Source organism: Megascapheus bottae, chromosome 16, assembly GCF_031878675.1.
Source record: "Megascapheus bottae isolate mThoBot1 chromosome 16, mThoBot2.hap1, whole genome shotgun sequence".
In the NCBI taxonomy this organism is placed as follows: Eukaryota; Metazoa; Chordata; class Mammalia; order Rodentia; family Geomyidae; genus Megascapheus; species Megascapheus bottae.
The window spans coordinates 1971313-1992501 of record NC_143524.1 but is presented as its reverse complement, the minus strand read 5'-3'; the positions used below and the strand labels follow the sequence as shown (position 1 = coordinate 1992501).

The 21189-nt window shown below is 52.8% G+C and overlaps 1 protein-coding gene across 2 annotated transcripts in view; it reads left to right on the top strand.

Annotated features, from left to right (window-relative positions):
• Nucleotides 1–471: 471 nt before the first annotated feature.
• The window catches only part of Cars1 (cysteinyl-tRNA synthetase 1), a 37442-nt gene continuing 16724 nt past the window's right edge, over nt 472–21189 (top strand). Inside the window, exons 1-8 of one of the 2 annotated variants that reach the window (XM_090347171.1) lie at nt 472–565; nt 8503–8751; nt 13396–13487; nt 15073–15161; nt 16783–16879; nt 17622–17720; nt 19164–19313; nt 20387–20527. In XM_090347171.1, the coding sequence (XP_090203297.1) occupies nt 541–565; nt 8503–8751; nt 13396–13487; nt 15073–15161; nt 16783–16879; nt 17622–17720; nt 19164–19313; nt 20387–20527 (942 nt within the window). In that variant the 5' untranslated portion in view covers nt 472–540. The remainder of the gene's footprint in view (nt 566–8502; nt 8752–13395; nt 13488–15072; nt 15162–16782; nt 16880–17621; nt 17721–19163; nt 19314–20386; nt 20528–21189) is intronic. The other variant, XM_090347172.1, reaches the window with a different exon arrangement.

Sequence of the window (21189 nt, the reverse complement as noted above, 5' to 3'; positions counted from 1 at the left end):
CTCAGATCTCAGCCTCCCGAGTAGCTAGGATGACAGGCGTGCCCCACCTTCCACCTTCCCCGCTCAACTAGTTAATCTAGAGTCTCAGTCTCTCCTGTCCTGGCTGGCTTTGAACCTCGATCCTCAGACCTCAGCCGGCTGGGCAGCTGAGATTATAGGCCTGGGGAAGAGGCAGCGGCTGCCTCTTCTTGCCCTTACTCGGTCCTCCAGAACCCGTCCACCGGTAGGACGGCCGTCAGGACGCTGTCGGTTCGGCACCGCGCCCGACTCCGCTGCTCCCTCTGAACGCTTGGGCCCGGCCTGCCGCGCCCCTGGCCAGCTCAGGACGTCCAGCCAGCAGCCGGGCCAGCCAGCAGCCCGGCCAGCCAGCAGCCCCGCCAGCCCAGACGCCCAGCATGCCCCGCGCGGCGGCGTCCCTGCCGCGTTGCCTAGCGACCGGCGCTCCCGGAAGCCGGCTGGCGGGGCGGGACTTCCGGGGCGGTGGTTGCATCAGATTCTGGGAGCGGCCGTGGAGTTGGCGTCGGGTCCGGGATCCCAGCGATGGCAGGTTCCTCTGGGGAGCAGGGTGAGTGCCGCGCCCCGAAGGCGGACGGCGCGCGGGGACCCCCGGCAGCGGGCAGGGGCGCGCCCCAGGGTGGCGGGCGGGGCCGGGACTCCGCGCGGCCGCGGGGTCCCGAGGCGGGCAGCGCTCCCTGCCCGGGGTCCGCATGGCAGAGGCTCCCGAGGCGGGAAGCGCCGGCCCCGGGGGCGCAGCGGTGCGCGGGGTCAGCGGTGCGGGTCTGCGGGCTGGCAGCCCCGGGGCCGGTGGTCCCCTCCGGCTGGCAGCGCTGCCCCCTGCCCCCAGGGCCACACGTCCACCAGCCTCCCTTAACTCCCCGAGTGGGGATGGAGTCCCCTTGTGTGTCCAGCCAGGAGGTGGCCCTGGGCAGCCTGGCCCCGTCGGATACCCGGTCCCACTTCCCCCTTCTGCCCTAGCTGGACTTTGGGGACAAGGCAGACACCGTGGATTGTTTTGTTTTTCTGCCCAGCTGGGTGGGAGGAAGGGCACCTGAGGCGAGGCTTAGGGAACTAGGACAGAGGAAGCCCAGCGCTTGTACACACATAAAACAGCCAGGCTTTATGAGGTCTTTCATCTCTGGTTTGGCCAGCAGTCACCATTAGGGCCATCCTGGTCATAGCATTACTGCCTGCTTTATTGCTAGCCTGAAGTTCTCTGAGGAGCCCAGCCTTTCCCCCTCCCGCCAATCCCACCCATCCTGGTGTCCTTGAAGTCAGACCTCTGAAGTGCAGCAAGACTTTTGTCACTTGCTCCAGTAGATTGTAGATGCTGAAAAGAGCAGAGACTGGCCTGATTTGTAACAGTCTAGAATAGGAAATCCAGAAGACTTGCTCTCTGTGTCTCTTTTATTCTCCGTGGTGACAGAAGTGCAATGAATGTCCCCGTACCTCGGCTCCCTGCCTGCAGTACACTACCTATATTTCTGTGGCTTTCACTGTGGTCTGAGCAGGTGGCTCTACTCTCCTGGGTACCCTGGTGATGTGGAGCGCCCAGATGACAGGACTAGTTCTCTGCCTAGTGGAAGAAGTACCCACCTCCTAGGCATGCTGCATTCCACTCAACTGGTATTCCTGGATGCCAACAGTCTCCTCCACCCAGGAGCCAGGCAGCCAAGGAAGTCTACACAGACTCCTGTAAACCAGCAGAGTGGCTGACATCCCACTCACAGCCTGCCCAGTAAGGCTGGGGTTCCAGTCTGCCCTCATCTGATAGCCTCCATTAAATGAGTTAATAGACAAAAGGCATCTTGAAGAGTGCCTGGCATGTAATAAGTGCTGTGTCTGGGCTGGGAACTAGAACCTGTTGGGCTTTTAAGAAAAGTGTATGTTTGCTTCATTGACAGATGACATACTGAAGGATTGCTTTGTTTGTTTGTTTTTTTTTTGTACTTTTTTTTAATGCCTATTCTAGGGCTTGAACTCAAGAACTGTCCCTGAGCTTTTGTGCTCAAGGCTAGTACTCTACCACTTAAGCCACAACTCTGTTTCTGCCTTTTTATTTTTGTATGTGCCTGGCTAATTGAAGATGAGTCTCACAAACTTTCCTGATCAGACTGGCTTTGAACTGTGATCCTCAGCTCTCAGTCTCCTGAATAGCTAGGATTACATGTATGAGCCAGCTGTCCCCAACTTGTGTTTTTGGACTTTTTGTTTTGTTTTATGGAACTAGGGAATTGAACTTAAAGCTTTGCACATGTTAGACCAGTGTTCTATTCATTAAGCTGTTTCCCACATATTTTGTTTGCAATATATTCGCTTAAATTCAGGGTCTCATGCTTGCTGGGCATTCATTCTACTACTTGAGCCATGCCCATAGTCCTTTTAGGTTTCTTTTTGTTGTGCCAGGACTGGGGCTAGAACTTGGGGTCTTACACTTTCTTACTTTCTCTCCCCGCGTGCGCATGTGCATGCTGCCCCCCCACCCCCCATCTGTGAGGGTTGAACTCAAGGCCTTGGTATCATTCCTGAGCTTGTCTTGTTTTGTTTGTCTTTTTCCTTAAGACCAGTGCTATACCGTTTTGAGCCACAGATATACTTCCAGTTTTCCGGTAGTTAATTTGTGATTAGAGTGTCATGGGCTTTCCTGCCTGGGCTGGCTTTGAGCCTCCATCCTCAGGTGTCAGCCTTCTAAGTAGCTGGGATTATAGGTGTGAGCCACCAGCACCCTGCTTTAGTGTCTTACATTCAGTTTTTTTCGCTCAAGGCTGGTGTTCTGCCACCTGAGCAACAACTCTACTTGTAGATAAGAGCCTTACACCATCACATGTACACACCACACATACACACACGTACACACATGCAATCTCCAGGTTGACCCCCAGGTAAGAGTCTGGGCCATTGTCTGAGGGGACAGGAATTAAATCATGAAGCCCTCCTAGAGGCCTTGCTATGCTCTGAGCTTTTGTTTCTGAGACAGGGACTCACTGTAGCCTCAGCTGGCCTCAAATTTGTGGTCCTTGTAACTCTGCTTCTTGGAGTGTTGTGATTAAAAGCATAAGTAATGGGATTAGAGTTACCTGCCACCACACTTTGCTCTGTGTGGTTTTTATTCCTCAGATTTTGGATCATCAGAAATGACTGTCTTAGTTTAGTCTCATGTCTGTGATCCTAGCTACTCAGGAGGCTGAGATCTGAGGATCCCTGCTTGAAGTCAGCTGGGCCTTGAAAGTCTGAGACATTTCTACACACACACACATACACACAGAATTGTGGTTCTAATATCAGCCTTGAGAGAAAAAAAAAATCTCACCCAGTGTGGTGGCTCACACCTGTAATCCTAGCTACTCAGGAGGCTGAGATCTGAGGATCACGGTTCAAAGCCAGCCCAGGCACTACAAAGCCTTTGAGATTCTTACCCCCAATTAATCACCAGAAAACCGGAAATGGAGCTGTGGCTCAAGGGGTAGGGTGGTAGCCTTCAGCTGAAGAGGTCACTCAGGGACAACACCCCAAGCCCAGAGTTCAAGTTCCATAACTGCCAAAAAAAAACCTGAGGTCTGACTGGCCATAGACAGTGGCCAGGGCAGGGACAGGGGCAGGGATGGGTGGAAGGCAGGCTTCCCCTAGGGAGATTGGTGGCAGCTGGGATATTAACCACCACACCTGGCCACCTGCACCATGCCTACTTTGTGAATTCCATATGGAGAAAACAAAAACAAGATCCCAAGTGTCTTGAGACGAGAGAACAAAGCTAGGCTCCACTCACACCTGTAATCCTAGCCACTTAGGGGCTGAGATGTGGGGACTGAGGTTTAAAGTTAGCATAGGCAGCAAAGTCTGTGAGACTTTTTTTTTTTTCCCCCCAGTCCTGGGCTTGAGCTCAGGGCCTAAACACTGTCCCTGGGCTTTCTCAAGGCTAGAACTCTTACCACTTGAGCTTCAACACCACTTCTGCCTTTTTTCTAAGTATGTGGTACCAAGGAATCGAACCCAGGTTTTTGTGCCTGCTAGGCAAGCACTCTACCATTAGGCCAAACTCCTGGCCCCATCTGTGAGACTCTTAGATCCAATTAACCACCAAAAGTCTAGCTGTGGCTGTATGGCTCAAGTGGTAGAGTGCTAACCTTGAGCAAGAACGCTCAGAGACAGTACCTAAGCCCTTAGTTCAAGCCCCGTGACTAGCACCCATAAAGAAAGAAATAAAAATAAAAGACGTAAGCCCAGGGCTCTGCTGTGTCCTCCCAGCAGAGTGAAGTACCTCTTTGTGAGCTGTGAACACGCGCTCATCTGGGAAGTCAGCGCTCCAGGGGTGCAGGCATGAGATTGTGGCTGTAGCTTTGGTGTGGCACCTTGGAAGCTAGAGTGGGAATGCCACGTGGCATTCTCTTACTTTCTTTTTTCTTTTGTGCCAGTTCTGGGGCTTGAACCCAGGGCCTTGACCTCTTGTTTAGCTTTTTTCACTAACGACTGGTGCTCTACTACCTGAGCCACACTTCCATGTCTGTCATTTGTCTCCGTGTGTGAGGAGGCAGTTGGGTGTTCTCAGTCACTAGCAGCGTCCTTCCAGGGAGGAGAAAGGCATGAGGTCATTTCCTGGGGCAGGAACAAGGCTGTGGGCCCCTATAATGAGTGACAGCCCAGAAGAAGGGGCCCCCTCAATGTATTAGGAGGTGGTGGCCTAGAGACAGGGTTTTGCTAGCACATCTGCAAAGCAGGACTGTGGAATGGGAGGGGCGTGGTTAGCAGCAGGCAGAGGTGAGGGCGCTGGGAAGATGTCCGCCCTACCCAGTGAGGCTGGACTGCCTGGGAGCTCAGGGTGAGCAGAAAGAATCTTGCCCTGTGGCCTCTGCACCTGCTCTCCTATATTCTTACCACATGGATTCTAGAAGCTGAGCGCAAGCCCAAGAATTGAGCCCGCCCTGGCCTGTCCCTGCAGTCCTGTCTGCCTGCGCCTCTCTGAAGAGAAGCAGGCACTGAGAGCAGGCATGGGAACTGAGAGGAAGAAGGAGGAGGGGCCTGGCTGGTGACCTGTCCACAAAGTGTGTTCAGGACGTGGTCTGGTTTTGTGCCTGTGCTGGGAACCTTTGTGTGGTCTCAGTAGACATGAGTTAATGGCTCCAGCTCTGTGGCAGTCACATCCGCCTTTGGGACACTCTGTCCTATGGTGTGTGTATGGGCTGGCCTGCCTGGGGGGTGGCCCATCCCTCCCGCAGAGGCAGGGCAGGAATTGGGGATGGCAGGTGCATGTTCCAGCTGAGTCAGCTGCAGAGGGAGTCTTATCTTCCTGTTGCGTTCTTGGGTCATTCCGCCTTAGACTAATGGCCCTCTAAGGGCTAGCACAAACCCGACACCCTGTGAAAGCTGACCTGTTTCTGTTCATTTCCTCCAGGAACCCCCGAAGGACCCCCTGGCCTCATGGCTCTCTGCCCACTCTGACTGTTCATTTCCAAGCCAGGCTTCGTTCCCGGCAGGGTGCAGGCTGCTCCTCCAGGGAGCTCTCAGGGAGTGACTGGCAATTAAAGTCGTTAGTGTGATGCTGGAGGGCTGGGTGCTGGCTGTGTGCCAGGAGTTAAAAACATTTTATAAGTGTAATTTCACTTAGCGCTTCCCAGCTTTACAAGGTGGGATGCTGTTAGGAGCATGTTTCCATACCAGGAGAGCAGGTGCTCAGCCCGGGGGCTGGGCTTTCTCCCAGCGCCTCCTCCACCCCTCCGCCCGTCCTGGAGCTGCTGCTTCCTTAGCGCTGCCGAGCTCTTGTGGCTGTCAGGATGGCGTGTGAGTTTTTTCATGAGACTATCATAGGCTTCATGTAGAAGTGTGGAGACCACTGGACCCCACATCCGGGCGTCCCTGGCGGCCTCTGCCAGGGAGGTCGTGCTGCACGTGGGCTCGCTGTGGGGAGAGGGTGGCGCTGTGTCACTGTTGCCCCTTTGCTCTGCCCCTTCCTGCTGTTTCAGTTCTGGCCTAGGTGGACCAGCTTTGGGCTAACAGGCAGATCCCCAAAGGGCATGGCTCACCTGGCCCTGTCCACAGTCTCGGCGGGTCTTCTAATGTGCTTCTCGTAAGCCTCATCTTCTTCGTCATAAACTGGGTCATGAGCCAGGTGTCAGTGACTCAGGCTTGGCATCCTAGCTACTCAGGAGGCTGACCCGTGTTCAGAGCCAGCCCGGGCAGGTGAGACCCTGTGAGGGAGGAGTGGCGGGCAGTGAGGGCAGGAAGAAGGGCTGTGGGTGGGGGCAGGGCAGGGTGGAGGAGGGGCAGGGATGGAAGTCATCATCCGGGGAGGAGCAGAAGTGGAAGGGGGACCCTGAGGTCCGCCTCCCCTCGGGAAGGCGACCTGAGGCAGGACACACAGGAGGTGGGTCCGGTTTGTCTGCAGGTGGCAGCGTTTGGAGGGGAGCTTTGTGGAGGGGCTTTTGAGCAGATTTGGGATGGAGAGGGCACTGAAGCTTCCCCATGTCTATGATGGCATGGGGATCTGGGTGCAGAGTGGGGGTGGCCCTGAGGCCACCTCAGATACTCCTGCACGTGCTGGGCTTGAACTCAGGACCTGGATACTGTCCCTTAGATTTTTCCCCACTCAAGGCTGGAGCGCTACCGCTTCTACCACACCTCCATGTCTTGCCTTTTGGTAGTTAATTGGAGATAAGAGTCTCAAGGACTGCTCAGGCTGGCTGAGAGCCTCCACCCTTAGATCTCAGCCTCTGAGCGGATGAGCCACTGATGCCGGCTCCCGGCAGGCATTTTTGTCGACAGTCCGAGTGGAGCTCCACATGCAAGCTGAGGGTAAGAGGGAGGCCTCTGCTCCTGGAGGCTAGCCTCACCCTGTAGGGAAAGAACCTGGCTTGGGGTACTCCGTCCCTGTTTCTGGGGAGGAGCCAGCAGGGCTGAGATGCTTGCTGTGTCTTCAAGCTGTGCTCCATCTGGTGTCTTGGGAGATCAGGCTTCCGTGTGTGACTCAAGCTCTGTCCCTGCCGGAGGTCAGCTCCTGCTTAAGAAGGCAGAGCCCGTGGCAGCATCCGACCCCTAGCTCCTCATGACAGAGGCCATCAGCCGGGTACTTGTGGAAGTGCTCATGTAAGAGCTTCGTTGCCACCCTGCAGAGGTAACAGGGCCAGTGGCATAAGTGAGGAGAGGCCAGGCTTGCTGTGGAATGAGGGGAGACAGACCAGGGCAGACCATGGAAACGCCAGGGGTGATGCAGTCTGTGGCTGTGGCTTAGTTCAAGCAGAGACACTGCAGCCCATGCACTGAGGAGAGGCTGGCCACACTGGCTGGGCTCCTGCCGGTCGCCTTAGGCCTGTGAGCTCTGTGCAGTGTTGTTGGCAGGGAGGGCTCTGTGCCCTCACCCACTCTGCACCCCTACCCCAGCTCTCAGAATCTGGAGCAAGATGCAGCACTATAGAAAAGAGGGGTGGGCCTTGGTTTGGTTGCTTTCTTGGCTTGCTTTGGTGTTGGTCCTGGGGCATGCATTCAGGGCCTTCACTCTCCCTCAGTTTTTTTACTCAACCTGATGCTTTACCACTTGAGCATTTTGCTAGTTAATTGGAGATGAGAGTCTCCTGGACTTTGCTATCTGGGCTCGCTTTGTACTGTCACCTACAGATCTCAGTCTCCTGTGTAGCTAGGATTGTGTGAGCCACCAGCATTCCACTCTGCTATTTGTTTTCTTTGTGAGATTCCTTCCCCCCTCCCACTCAGCACTGGGGCTTGAGCTCAGGCCCTGAGCACTGTCATTGGGCTTTCTCAAGTCTAGAGCTTTACTGCTTGAGCCACAGCACCACTTGCAGCTTTTTCTTTTTCTTTTTCTTTTTTTTTTCTTTTTAAACCTGGGTCTTTGTGCATGCTAGGAAAGTACTCTGCCACTAGGCCATACTCCCTGCCCCTCTTTGTGAGCTTTCATAAACACAATAGGAAATGAACTTTTTTTTTTTTTTGATGCCAGTCCTAGGGCTTGAACTCAGGGCCTGAGAACTGTCCTTGGGCTTTTTCCATAAGGCTAGCACTCTGCCACTTGAGCCACAGCACCATTTCTGGCTTTTTCCCATGTATGTGGTGCTGAGGAATTGAACCTGGGTCTTTGTGCATGCTAGGCAAGCACTCAACACTAGGCAAAACTCAGCTCCGTGGAAATGCACTTTTTTGAAAGTACACAATCTGGCAAAGATGTACGGGTACAGAAGGCCTGTATATAGTTCTGAGGAGTTCCCATCAGTCACCACAGCCGCTGCAGTCACTCCTCATCCTCCCGCCACCCTGCTCTGAGCTGACCCGTGGACCTGCCTCTTCTGGATACTCTCCCCGCTGCCCGCAACCTCTAGGCAGCCTTCTGCCTGCCTGCTGCTGTCCTGTGTCCTGTGTCTGCCTGCCTGGTGCCCTGTACCTCTGCCTGCCTGTGTGACCTTCACCTCTCTGCCCCTGCCTGGTGCCCTGTACCTCCGCCTGCCTGTGTGACCTTCACCTCTCTGCCCCCTGCCTGACCTCCTATGCCCTCTGTCTTTGCAGCTGCCGACTACAGGTCCATTCTGAGCATTAGTGATGAGGCGGCCAGGGCACGTGCCCTGGACCAGCATCTCAGCACGCGTAGCTATGTCCAGGGGTACTCACTGTCCCAGGCAGACGTGGACGTGTTCAGGCAGCTCTCAACCCCACCCACGGACTCGAGACTCTTCCACGTGGCTCGGTGGTTCAGGCACATAGAAGCGCTCCTGGGTGGCCCCCATGGCAAAGGCGAGCCCTGCGGGCTCCATGCAAGTGAGTAACTGACTCCCCTGCATTAGAACATCTGCACCAGGGTCAAGGGCTACCTCCAAGGTCAGGAGCTTCCTCCAGCCCACTGGGGGGGCTTGCTCCAGGCATGGATGCCTGAGGGGTGGAAGCTGTGCATTCTGCTCTGGGGATTGTATAGCATCTTGGCCCATGGAGTTGTTTCTTCAGGAACAAGGTATTACTGTGGTTAGCTCAGCAGAGCTGCTGTGACCAGATCTGTCTGGGGCCACTTGCCATACCGAGTAGGCTATTATTGTCTGCTCTGACTTGATTTGATTCTTTTTTATCCCTTCCATAAAAATCCCAGAGTTTCTCTCTACATGTTATATCATTAGATCCTTTTTTTGGGGGGAGTGGGGTGGGGGTCAGTCATAGGACTTAAACTCTGGGCTTGGGCAGTATCTCTGAGCTCTTCAGCTCAAAACTAGTGCTCTACCACGTGAGCCACAGCATGACTTCTGATTTTCTAGTGATCAATTAGAGATAAGAGTCTCATGGACTAATGTGCCCCCACTGGCTTTGAACCTTGATCCTCTGATCTCAGCCTCCCCACTAGCTAGGATTATAGATAGGAGCCATAGGACCCAGCTATGTCATTAAATTCTAAAGGGGAGTGGGTGCAAGTGGCTCATGCCTATTATCTTAGCTATTCAGGAGGCTGAGATCTAAGGATTGAGGTTCAAAGCCAGCATGGGCAGGGAAGTCTTTGAGACTCTTATCTCCAATTAACCTCAAAAAACCAGAAGTGGAGCTATAGCTCAAGTGGTAGAGCACTAGCCTTTGTCAAAAAAACTCAAGGACAGAACCCAGGCCCCAAGAAAAACCTGAAGGGTGGTTAATTGGCATGGATTCTTTCAGAAAACAGACATCTCTGCATTGTGTGACTTCAGCCCAGACATGGCTGCTGCTGTCTCAGGAGGAGATGCTGGGGTTTCCGGGGCTCAGGCTTGGGTCCATTGTCTCCTCCCTCCCATAGTCTCCTGAGGCCCAAGAGCATGGCTCCTGGTGTCTGAGCATGCTCACTTCTGTGTGGGACAAGCTGAGTGTGGCTTCTGGTGGCCCTCAATGGGGAGTGCTGGTGGCCTTCCAGTCTGGGGGAGCTTGCATCAGGCATGTGAAGGACTGCCGAGGCACTGTAGTTGGCGTGTATCTCAGTTTCCTGTGTAAGTGGTGTGGCTCCGTGGGTGGTCTCTTGCCCTGAATGGTGACCCAGGAGCCTGGGATCAGGGTCTTTCCCCCCTGTTCTGATCTAGCCTCAGGTCATAGTGCTAGGAACAAGACTGGAGAACTGAAATAGGGAAGGGGCTGGACCACATGGAGAAAGGCCGCCCAGCTCACAGCCTTGGCCTGTCCAGTCTTCCTTTGTGGGCCTTGGGAAAAATGGGACAGACAGGTCCCATGCCTGCCAAGGAGCAAAGGAGAGCTTCTGCTTCAAAGTGCCCTGACCCGTGGTGGGGGAGCTGTCCACGTGGGGCCACTCCCCAGGGCTGACAGGCTTGTCCTATCCCCAGGATCTGGGTCAGGATCTGAAAGCCAGGGCTGAAAGCACAGGTGGGGGCTGGAGCCAGGCTGCTCCTTACTATCCAGTGGCTTGGGAAAGCCCAGACCCTGGAGTCCTGGTCTCACCCATCCATGCACCTGGGTTAGCATTAGTCTTATCAGCCTGCCTCAGACGTCTCTGAATCCTGCCCCTCCTTGCTCCTACTTCTTCCCCCCCCCCCACTCCCCCATCTACCCCCTTGTGGGCCTTCTCTTTGTGGCTCCAGCATGGGGGTCCACTTGGTTCAAGGCCACTTGGCTGACTTTTACCCCATTTCTGAGGAAGGCCCTAGAATACCCTTCACAAAGGTAGGATGTCAGCTGCTGACAGACAGGCCGTGTCTGCAGGAAGATGTGTGTGCAGCCTTGCCTTCTCCCTCACGTGGGCAACCCTCCACTTTTGAGTTCAGTTTTTTCCATGGGTGAGCCCCTGCAAGCTAGATGCTTCCTGCCTGTTCCTGCGTCCATGCCCCTGTGGCCCTCCCATGTCCCTGTTCCAGGCTCAGCTTTCCTGGTGTGCATTGTTACCTGCAGTGGCTCTCTCCCCCCACGCCCCCATTTCCTGTTGGCACAGTGTTACCTGTGGCCCATCCTGCCCTGTTACCAATTGGCAGTGTCACTTGTAGTCCCCTTTCCGTTTCCTGGTGTACAATGTCACCTTCACATCCCATGTCCTGGGGCACAGTGTTGGGTCATGGACACTTAGAGGTGACACCGTCTCAGAAGGCGTTCTCACAGAGGCTGGCGGCTCTGGTCAGCAGCTGGAATGAGGCTCTTCAGAAGATGAGGAGAGCCTCCCTCATCTAAAAGTGAGCCCATGGACTTGGGGGGTGGGAGCAGTTAATTGGAAGGTTGGGTGTTGTATAACCCCCCCCTTTGCAAATCTGAATTTGGCTCTTCCAGATGTCCCTGCTTCTACAAGTGGCAGTCCTCACAGGAGCTGGAAGCCAAAGCCAAATATTGACAGGGCCAAATATGTCAGCCGGAGGACTCAGTGTGGCGGCCTTCGGCAGCGTCCTCATAGCTGGAGGTTTTGGGTCCTAAAACAGCCCAGGAACACCACCAGATTATGGGAGATTGCCCCTTAAGGGCATTGGTGGCTTCAGGTGAGCCATGAGACTGCACTTGGTGTTGGATTCGGGATCTAAATTTGTTTCAATCAGGATTGGCTGCCTGTGGGCTGGGAGTGTAGCCTAGTGGTCGAGTACTTCCCTAGCATGAAGCCCTGGGTTCAATTCCTGGGTACCACATACACAGAAAAAGCCAGAGATGATGCTGTGGCTCAAGTGGGAGAGCTCTAGCCTTGGGAAAGCTCAGGGACAGTGGCCAGGCCCTGAGGTCAAGCCCAGGGCTGGCAAAAACAAACAAGCAAACAGAATTGGTGCCTGTGATCAAGCCAGAAGCTACCTGTAGGATAGACTGCCTGATGTGGTCTCAGTCTGTCTTGCAGTCTCTGTGTCACCTCCCTCATCTTCCTGCAGTTGGTGGCCGTTCCTTTGCCCTTAGCCTCTTAGGCACAACATCTTCCACCTTGACCAGCATGGCCTGGGCAAGAGCGAGGACCTGCAAATGGCCAGTACCCAGACCATATCTCCTAGCCTGCCTTGGCAGGAACCAGCAGCAAGTGCAGGGTGTCACCCATGGGCAGAGCTCCTCATAGAGCCCCTGGTGTGGTAGACGATACCAGGTCTGAAAGAAGGCCTCCTATTGTACAGGCTCTGCCTAGGGCCAGACACTCTACTAAGGTGCATTAACGTCTGTCGTGAGCCACTGAGGCCCGGATGCAGAGCTGAAGGAAGTACAGGACCTGGCCCTGGGCGGGGCTAAGGAGCAGAGCGGGCGAGCTGACAGAGCAGGAGGACAGCAGGATGTTCTAGTTATCTTCACAGGACTGTGTGTGAGAGATGTAAAGAATTAGGCCTTGCAGGCTGCCAGGTGGCTCACACCTGTAATCCTAGCTACTCAGGAGGCTAAGATGGAGGATTGAGGTTAAAAAGTCTATGAGCCTTTTTATTTTTTTTGGCCAGTCCTGGAGCTTGAACTTAGGGCCTGGGCACTGTACTTAGACACCTTTTGCTCAAGGCTAGCACTCTACCACTTGAGCCACAGTGCCACTTCCAGCTTTTTCTGTGTATGTGGTCCTGGGCAATCAAACCCAGGGCTTCATCATGCGTGCTAAGTGAGCACTCTACCACGAGGCCATGTTCCCGGCCCATATGAGACTCTTACCTCTAGTTAACCAGCATAAAGATCTGGAGTAGAAGTATGGCCCAAGTGGTAAAGCACTAGCCTTGAGTGCAGAAAGCTGAGGGACAGAGCCCATACCCCGAGTTCAATCCCCAATACTGTCACACACAGAAAAAAAATTTCCCTGTGGTTTCTCTTAGCTGCAGATATAGTCATAGACATGGAAATCTTCTCAGACCTGCAGGCTGGGAATGGCCAGTTCTGTCTTAGAGGCTCAGGACAGCAGCCCATGAGGTCCTGGGCTGTGTGGTGGCATGAAAAGGCAGGAAAGCAGGGGCTGTAGAGCTTGCCTGGCCAGTGGGGACAGGGGCAGGATCACAGAGTGGTACCCAGAGGCCTGAGTGTGTGCAGCTGCAGCTGCAGTGGCAGCCCTGGCAGCTCCCCTGCTGCTGGGGACAGAGATGAAGAGGGGCTGGAGGCCATTCTCACCAGCTTGCCCTGGCTGTGAGACACAGCTGTTTATGCCTCGATCCCTGATTCTGTTGCCTGGTTCTGTTTCTGATTCTTAGAGGGGGGCTGGTGTCCCAGAGCTCAATCTGTGTCCCAGTCATCATGCCAGGCCACACTACGTGGGTCCAGACAGTGTGTGCATGGCAAACAGAGCATGCATGCAGGGTAGGGCCGTGGCCTGCTTGGGTATCTCATGGGCCTTTCCTGCTAGGCTGGCAGCTCAGCTCACTGGACCATGGTGCCCTGGAAGGGTGAACAAAGCAAGAAAGACTCATTGCTTAATATGGCTTCATGGTAAAGCACAGTTCCCTGGGCAGAACCAGGCTTCGTGATGCAGTGGTGGCCGATGTAGGTTTCTGAGTGCTATGTGACAGCCTGCTCTCCCACTTCCAGGTAAAGGCCGGCGCACGCAGCCTCAGTGGGCCCCTCCAGCTGGGACTGAGCCGTGCAAGCTTCGCCTGTATAACAGCCTCACCCGGAACAAGGTAAGGTCAGTCAGGGTAGCGCGTGGTGCGTGCATGAAGGGACGAAATGCCCTATAGCCTCACAGAGTCAACTGTCATCTGTTTACCCTGTGGGCTTCACTCCCTCAGTTGGGTTCAGGGTTGGCTGGTTCCTTCACACACCATGACCTCTGCAGCCTGGAAGCGCAGCTGTGCCCTGTGACACCTCTGGTTGGCAGCCCCCTGTCAGCTTCTGGCATGAGTTGCCTGCTGGTGTCCTGGCAGAGCCAGGTGTGCTTGAGGTCATTCTTCACCATGCCAAGCACTGGCAGGCCTTCAGGAGCATGCATAGTTGCAACAGACATCTTGGCAGGCCAACCAGATTAGCCAAAGCCAGAGAGCCTACCAGGTGTGTGGGAACCCAGCAGGCTTCAGAATGCGGGGTGGTGAGGGCTCACCCCTGTAATTCAGGAGGCTGAGCTGTGAAGATCACAGTTCAAAGCCAGCCTGGAGCTGGTTGTCAGCGGCTCATGCCTGTAACCCTAGCTATTCAGGAGATTGAAGTCTGAGGACTTGGGCTGAAAGCCAGCCCAGGCAGGAAAGTCTGTATGACTCTTACCAGAAAGCCAAGGGCATAACCTAGCACGCACAGCACGCTGGGTTTGATTCCTCAGTACCACGTACACAGAAACAGCCAAAAGTGACACGGCGGCTCAAGTAGCAGATTGCCTGCCTTGAGCAAAAAGTGTCCAAGAGCAGTGTCCAGGCCCCGAGTTCAAGACCCAGGACTGGCCAAAACAAAAAGCTGCAAGTGACTCAAGTGGTAGAGCAAGAATGCTTATGGACAATGCCCAGGTTCTGAGTTCTAGTGCCAGGACTGCCACAAAGAATTAAAAAAAAAAAGTCTACTTGGGCAGGAAACACTACAAGGCTGTTTTTTTTTTTTTTTTTTTTTTTTTGCTAGTCCTGGAGTTTGAACTCAGGGCCTGGCCCTGTCCTAGAGCTTTTTCAAGGCTAGCACTCTGCCACTTGAACCACATCACTTTTGCCTTTTTCTATTTATGTGGTACCAGGGAATTGAACCCAGGGCTTTGTGTATGCTAGGCAAGCACTCTACCACTAGGCCACACTCCCAGCCCCAAGACTGAAATTCTTTTTTTTTTTTTTTTTTGCCAGTCCTGGGCTTGAGCTCAGGGCCTGAGGACTGTCCTTGGATTTCTCTCAAGGGTAGAACTGTACCACTTGAGCCTCAGCACCATTTCTGGCTTTTTCTAAGTATGTGGTACCAAGGAATTGAACCCGGTCTTCATGCATGCTAGGCAAGCACACTACCACTAGGCCAAAGTCCCAGCCCACGACTGAAATTCTTATCTCAAGTTAATCAGCAAAAAGCCAAAAGTGAAGCTGTTGGTAGTGGTAGAATGGCAACTTTGAGTGATAAAAGCTAAAGGACAGTCCTGAGGCTCTTGAGTTCAATCTCACGCACACACACGCACGCATGCACGTGTGAAACAATGGTCCTTAGTGAATCTGTGTGTGAAAATGAGCCCATGTGATGTTTGTGCTCTTTCTGGTGCCCCTGTGCAGTTGCTTGAGTTTCTTGTGACACCATTTCGTTTCTAACAAGGACGTGTTTATACCTCAAGCTGGGAAAAAGGTCACGTGGTACTGCTGTGGGCCAACGGTGTACGATGCATCGCACATGGGACATGCCAGGTGGGTGTGGTGCCACGTACTCACTGTGGGAAGATGCTCAGAAGCCTGCACTCCGTCCTCTGTCTCCATGGATCTTAGGGTTTCCCCTTCCTTCCAGCCTTGGAGTCCTCAGCTGCCGCACTTCTGGGCACTCGGGGTACTCAGACCCAAGGCCAGGCCATCTGTGCCTATTATCGTAGCTACTTGGGATGATGAGATCTGAGGATCGTGGTTTGAAGCCAGCCTGGGCAGGAAAGTCCATGAGAACTCTTATCTCTAATTAACCACCAACAAGATGGAAATGGGTGTAGATGCATGTCTCAGTAGTAGAACACCAGCCAAAGAGCAAAACGTCAGTTACCAAGTTCAAGTCCTGGTCTCAGAACAGCAAAAACAAAAAGAAGAAATAAAAATACTAGAAATGGAACTGTGGCTCAAAGTGGTAGAGCAATAGCCTTAAGTGAAAAAACTCAGGGACAGCAACCAGCACTGGTACCAGAAGAAGATGAAGATGCTTAGGAAAGCCGAGCTGCAGAGCTTTTCAATATGGAGTATTTGCATTTACCTGAGAAGGTGCGTTAGGGGTGGGACCCACGTCTCCACACAAAACGCATTTGTTTTCCCAACTCCAATTTTAGGTGATATTTTTTATTTTTGTTTAAATTTATTTATTTTTTATTGCCGGGGTAATGTATAGACGAGTTACAGTTATATTTGCCAGGTAGTGGGTACATTACTTCTCACACATTGATACCCTTTCTCTGTTTTTATCTCCATTTCCCTCCCCCTACCCTCTCCCAATCATCTTGTTTTCCCTCCTTCCCTTTCCTATTTCAAATAAACAAATAAACATATATACAACACACCAGGTAACAAATTCAGATACAGTAACAATATGAGATTAACCAAAGGGCAAAAAAAGAGAAGAGAAATGACATGGTGTATTAAGAACAACAATCACACAAGGTAAAACTATTGTTTCCATTTCCTCCTTTCATTTAGTCTCATCCTATATGAGCTTATGTACATAGGTTCTGAGCTCTTGTAATCCTCTGATAGAAGCGTTCTAGGTTTGTACTAATTATTACAAATGAAGGAAACCATTGAGCCTATGTCCCTTTAGGTCTGGCTTACTCCACTTGATAGGATTTTTTCCAAGTCTTTCCATTTCCTTACAAATGGAGCCATGTCATTCTTTCTGATGGCAGCATAGAATTCCATTGTGTATAAACACCGTGTCTTGTTGATCCAGTCATCAACTGAGGGGCATCTGGGTTAGTTCCATATCTTCGCTATGGTAAATGGTGCTGCAATGAACATCGTTGTGTTAGTGGCTTTGGTATGTCTTTGTTTCTGGACAATTGGGTAAAATGCCAAGTAGTGGAATTGCTGGGTCATAGGGGAGCTCTGTTTAGTCTTTTGAGGAACCGCCATACTGCTTCCCATAGTCGTTGAACAAATTTGGGTAATATTTTTTTTAACAGTTTTGTGCATTCAGCCAAGTTTCATGGTATGGCATTTCCTGCTTGTGGGTGCTTTGAAGTTGAGAGAGCGTCAGGGCTCCTGGTTTGGGGTGTTCACCCTGGCGGAGCTGCTCGTGGGCGGGTGTGCAGCTGGGAGCCTGTGTCTCCTTCTGCTCTAGGTCCTACATCTCTTTCGATATCTTGAGAAGAGTGTTGAAGGACTACTTCCATTATGACGTCTTTTACTGCATGAACATCACAGACATTGATGATAAGGTGAGGGGACCCCACTTTAGTTCAACCCCCAGTTCTGACACCACACACAAAATAATAATGATAATAAAATAATAGGCCGTGCGCTGGTGGCTCATGCCCGTACTCCTGGCTGCTCAGGAGGCTGAGATCTGAGGATTGCAGTTCAAATGTGAGACTCCTATCTGCAATTAAACCACCAGAAAACGGGAAGTGACGCTGTAGTTCAAAGTGGTGGAGCGCTAGGCTTGAGCAAAAGAGCTTAGAGAGAGCACCCAGGCCCTGCGTTTAAGCCCCACGACCAACCAAAATAATACTAACTGATTATAATGGTAATCATCCATGTAGGTGGACATGACAGCATGGTACGAGGTAGGTTTTGTGGGTGATTAAGTAAAGTGGCCTGAGCCAGCTTCGCTCAGACTGCTCTGCCTTCCCAGCGTGCCTGAGGACTGCTGGTCCAGTTTGTGTTAGTCGTGCACACGAGGCGTGTGTGCTCTCGGAACCCGCCCGCTCAGGCGTGGCCCTGACTCTGTGAAGGACAGCCTTCTCTGCACAGCCTCTCGAGCCTGTTCCCTAGCCATCAGTTCACCAGGCGCCCGGACCTGAGCCCCACTTAGCAGGTGGCAGGTGGTGGGCAGTGTGGGTTCCTTGTGACACAGTGTGGGGCCCTCAGTTGGCCCACACCACCCTCCGCACCACTGTGCCAAGCTCCAGAGTGCTTCTGGGGGGGGGGCGGCTCAGCTCTGTGTGTCCGCCTCTGCAGATCATCAAGAGGGCCCGGCAGAACTACTTGTTGGAGCGCTATCAGGAGCAGAAGCCAGCGGCCGTCCAGCTGCTGGAAGATGTTCGCAGTGCCATGAAGGTCTCATCCTCTCCTTTCCTGCTCTGGCCCTTCCTCCCTTTCTCCCCTCTTCCTTTTTTCCCTGGCTGCCTCTTTCCCTTTGCCTCTCCCTGCCGTCCCTCACTCCCTTTCTTCTCTTCCCAGACTCCCTCACTTTTCCCCTCCTCTCTCCCTGCATCCTTCTCTTCCTCCCTTTCTCCCTCTTTCCTCCCTCTCTCCCTTTCTTCTGGCCTCCCCAGATGGATGCGTCTGCTGATAGATATTTATAAAGCGGGGTTGGTGGGCTGTGTCAGGGCTGTCATGGGCTCAGCAGGCTTGGCTCTGTTCCTGGCCTGTGAGAGAGTCACCTGGGCAGGTGCGACAGGACAGGATGTAGAGCAGATGACATTTCTGGCACCTCTGGAAATGCTAATCACCCTTTTGTCACTAGGGCCACTTGCTCTGGAAGCCATCCCACGGTGTCCTTGTGCAGGCTTTCCACCTGTACCTGTTCCAGACCAAGACGCAGAAGCCATACTGGTCTTAAAAATTGTATTACCTTCACCATCCCAGAATTTTTCAGAAGTACTAAGGAATCTAATTTAATTCTCACTTAAAATATGGGGTATTCTTGGGTCGGGAGTTTGGCCTAGTGGTAGAGTGCTTGCCTAGCATGCACGAAGACCCAGGTTCGATTCCTTGGTACCACATACATAGGAAAAAAGCCAGAAATAGTGCTGAGGCTCAAGTGGTAGAGCTGTAGCCTTGAGAAAGTCCAAGGACAGTGCTCAGGCCCTGAGCTCAAGCCCAGGACTGGCAAAAAAAAAAAAAAAAAAAAAATATGGGGTATTCCAAATGAGGGCCTGTTTTGTCTGATAGGATTTGATTACTGCATTATTTTTCTCAAATGTCTTGATCTTGAGTTCGTTATTGTGTAAATAGTTGTTTTTTTCCATAAATGATACTTGTTAACAATGTTCTAAATTAAAAAGGGAAACAAAATATTTTTTTTTCAATTTAAAAAAAAGTAAGGGTTATTATCAGAAAACAACTGTTTTCACAGTCTGACACAGTCATTGTACACTCTCTTTAGTAATACGCGTTATCCTTGAGTACAGTGATCGTTACTGGCGTGTTTATGGCATTTCATCTCCACAAGGAGAGAGCATGAATCCGGGGCACACTTGCCTTGGCACTAACTACCGGGGTACCTTCGAGATGGAGGTGGCTGCCGGCTTCTCAGGACTCACTGAGTGTACCACCTTGGTTAATTCAGAGAACAGTCTAGAACTACTGCTCATGTCCACTTTTTAAGAGGGAAACTGAGGCACTGGAGCAGTAAGTGCCCTGCCTGGGGAGGCAGGAGGTATCCGGCGGCAGGCTTCCCACCACCACTGCCTGCTGCACAGCCTGTCTGGCCTTTGGTCAGCCATTGCAGCCCGGCTTCTGCGCCGCCCATGACTGGTTTGATGTCCTCCCTTGCAGCCATTCTCAGTGAGGCTCAGTGAGACCACCGATCCCGACAAGAGGCAGATGCTGGAGCGCATCCTGCAGGCCACAACGCAGGCCACAGAGCTGCTCGAGCAAGCCGTGCACTCCAGCCTGGCCCCAGAGGAGGTGGACAGCCGAGCTGGGGTGAGCTTCCCGCGTGTACGGCCAGCACGCTGGCCACTGGTTCATCTACACTTAGTGTTGGATGCCCCGGGGCCACTGGGAGGGACTTGGGGGGTCCTTGTGAATCCCATCGTACCTCCTGCTTCTGCCTGCCTCCACTGGCCTTCTGAGCCAGGGCTCAGTGAGAAGCAGCCATGGGTATGCTGGGGGAGCTGGGGAACCATCAGTCAGTTGGAAAAAGGTCTCTTTCTGACAGGAGCTGTGCCCTGCTCTTTTCCTCCCATGCTTTCCCTGTCACCTTGAACGCACAGGAGAGCCTTTGTTCATTCTGCCAACGCCCCCTGCTGGCCACAGACAGGAAGAGCAGGAAGAGCTGCAGGAGGAGTAGATACAGGACCCAGAGACCCTCAGCTCCGCCCACCCAGCTGTCCTGTGTCCCCTGGCCTACTGCTCTACCCCTTGCTCTCCTTTTCTGTGGAGTTTTTTCTCTTCTGTCCCCACTTAGCAGGTTGCTTGGTTGTGCTTGTGTCTGAGCTTGATGGAAACCAGCCCTGAGTGTATGGTCTTTAGGCTGTGCTTTACCTCCCTTGTTTTATACCTGTCCTAGAGATTGTACTTGGGGTCTCCGTACTGTCCTTTAGCTTTTTTGCTCAAGGCTGGCACTCCACCACTTGAGCCATAGTTCTACTTCCAGTTTTTCCTTTTCTTCCTCCTCCTCCTCCTCCTCCTCCTCCTCCTCCTCCTCCTCCTCCTCTATTTCTCCCTCCCTCCCTCCCTCTCTCCCTCCCTTCCTTCCTTGTCTGGTTGACTGAAGATTCTGCCCTGGCTAACTTTGAACTGGAATCTTTAGATCTTATCCTCTTGAGTAACAAAAAATTCAAGTCTCAGTATTAGCACAGAAAGCAAAATCAAGCCACTGTACTCGTCCTGTCTCCCATCTGAGGTGAATGCAGTGGGAGCATTCACCCAGTGCGGGGAGGGGGGTGTCTCCACGGTCCGTGTGATGTGTTCCTGAGTCCAGAGCAAGTGTCTTGAACACTAGCTGTCTTGGTGAAGCCTAGTCCATCTGTGGTCTCCACTTTCTCTTTCTCTAGGTGTTGCTGGAAGAAGCAAAAGATTTGCTTTCAGACTGGCTAGATGCTACAGGTGGCAGTTCGGTGACTGACAATTCTATTTTCTCCAAGCTGCCCAAGTTCTGGGAAGGGGAGTTCCACAAAGACATGGAGGCCCTGAACGTAAGTGCCTCTCATTGTCTTGTCCCCATCTAGCAGTGAGGGACCCAGTCCCCAGACTCCAGTTGGGTAAAACCATACTCATTTTGCTAGCTCAATCAAGCAGCTACGTGAACATTGGACTTGAGCCAAGGATTTTCATGTCTATTGTACCTATGCCTGACACCTGTAGATGTCCAGGGGAAAAAAATCAGAAATTCAGAGTAGAAGCTAACCATGGGGAGACACACCTGTAATTCAGCACAAAGGTGGCAGAGACAGAGACCGCAAGATCTCAAGTTCAAGGCCTGCCTGAGCTACATAGTGTGACCTTGTCTGGAAAATGTAAAACAAAAAAAACCACTCAGCAGGATTGAGGACTCTTGTAAGGCAAGACAAGACCTTGTATGGTCTTCATGCATGGTCCAGATCCCAACAGGAAGGAGAACAGAGAAGGCCCTGAGGCTCCCCTCAGACCTGCAGGCATCCTCAGCTAGCCCTGTGGGAGACCTATGATGAGGCGGCAGCCTCTTCCTGTCCGGGCTCTCAGTCTCAAGGTTGGCTCTGAGCTGGTCCATATTCTCCACATTCCGCAGACGGACCAAGACATTGGCTCCCATTCTCGGAGAGCTGGTGGGGCAGGGACACTGGTGACCCCACTGTCCTCGTAAGATAAACCAAGTGAT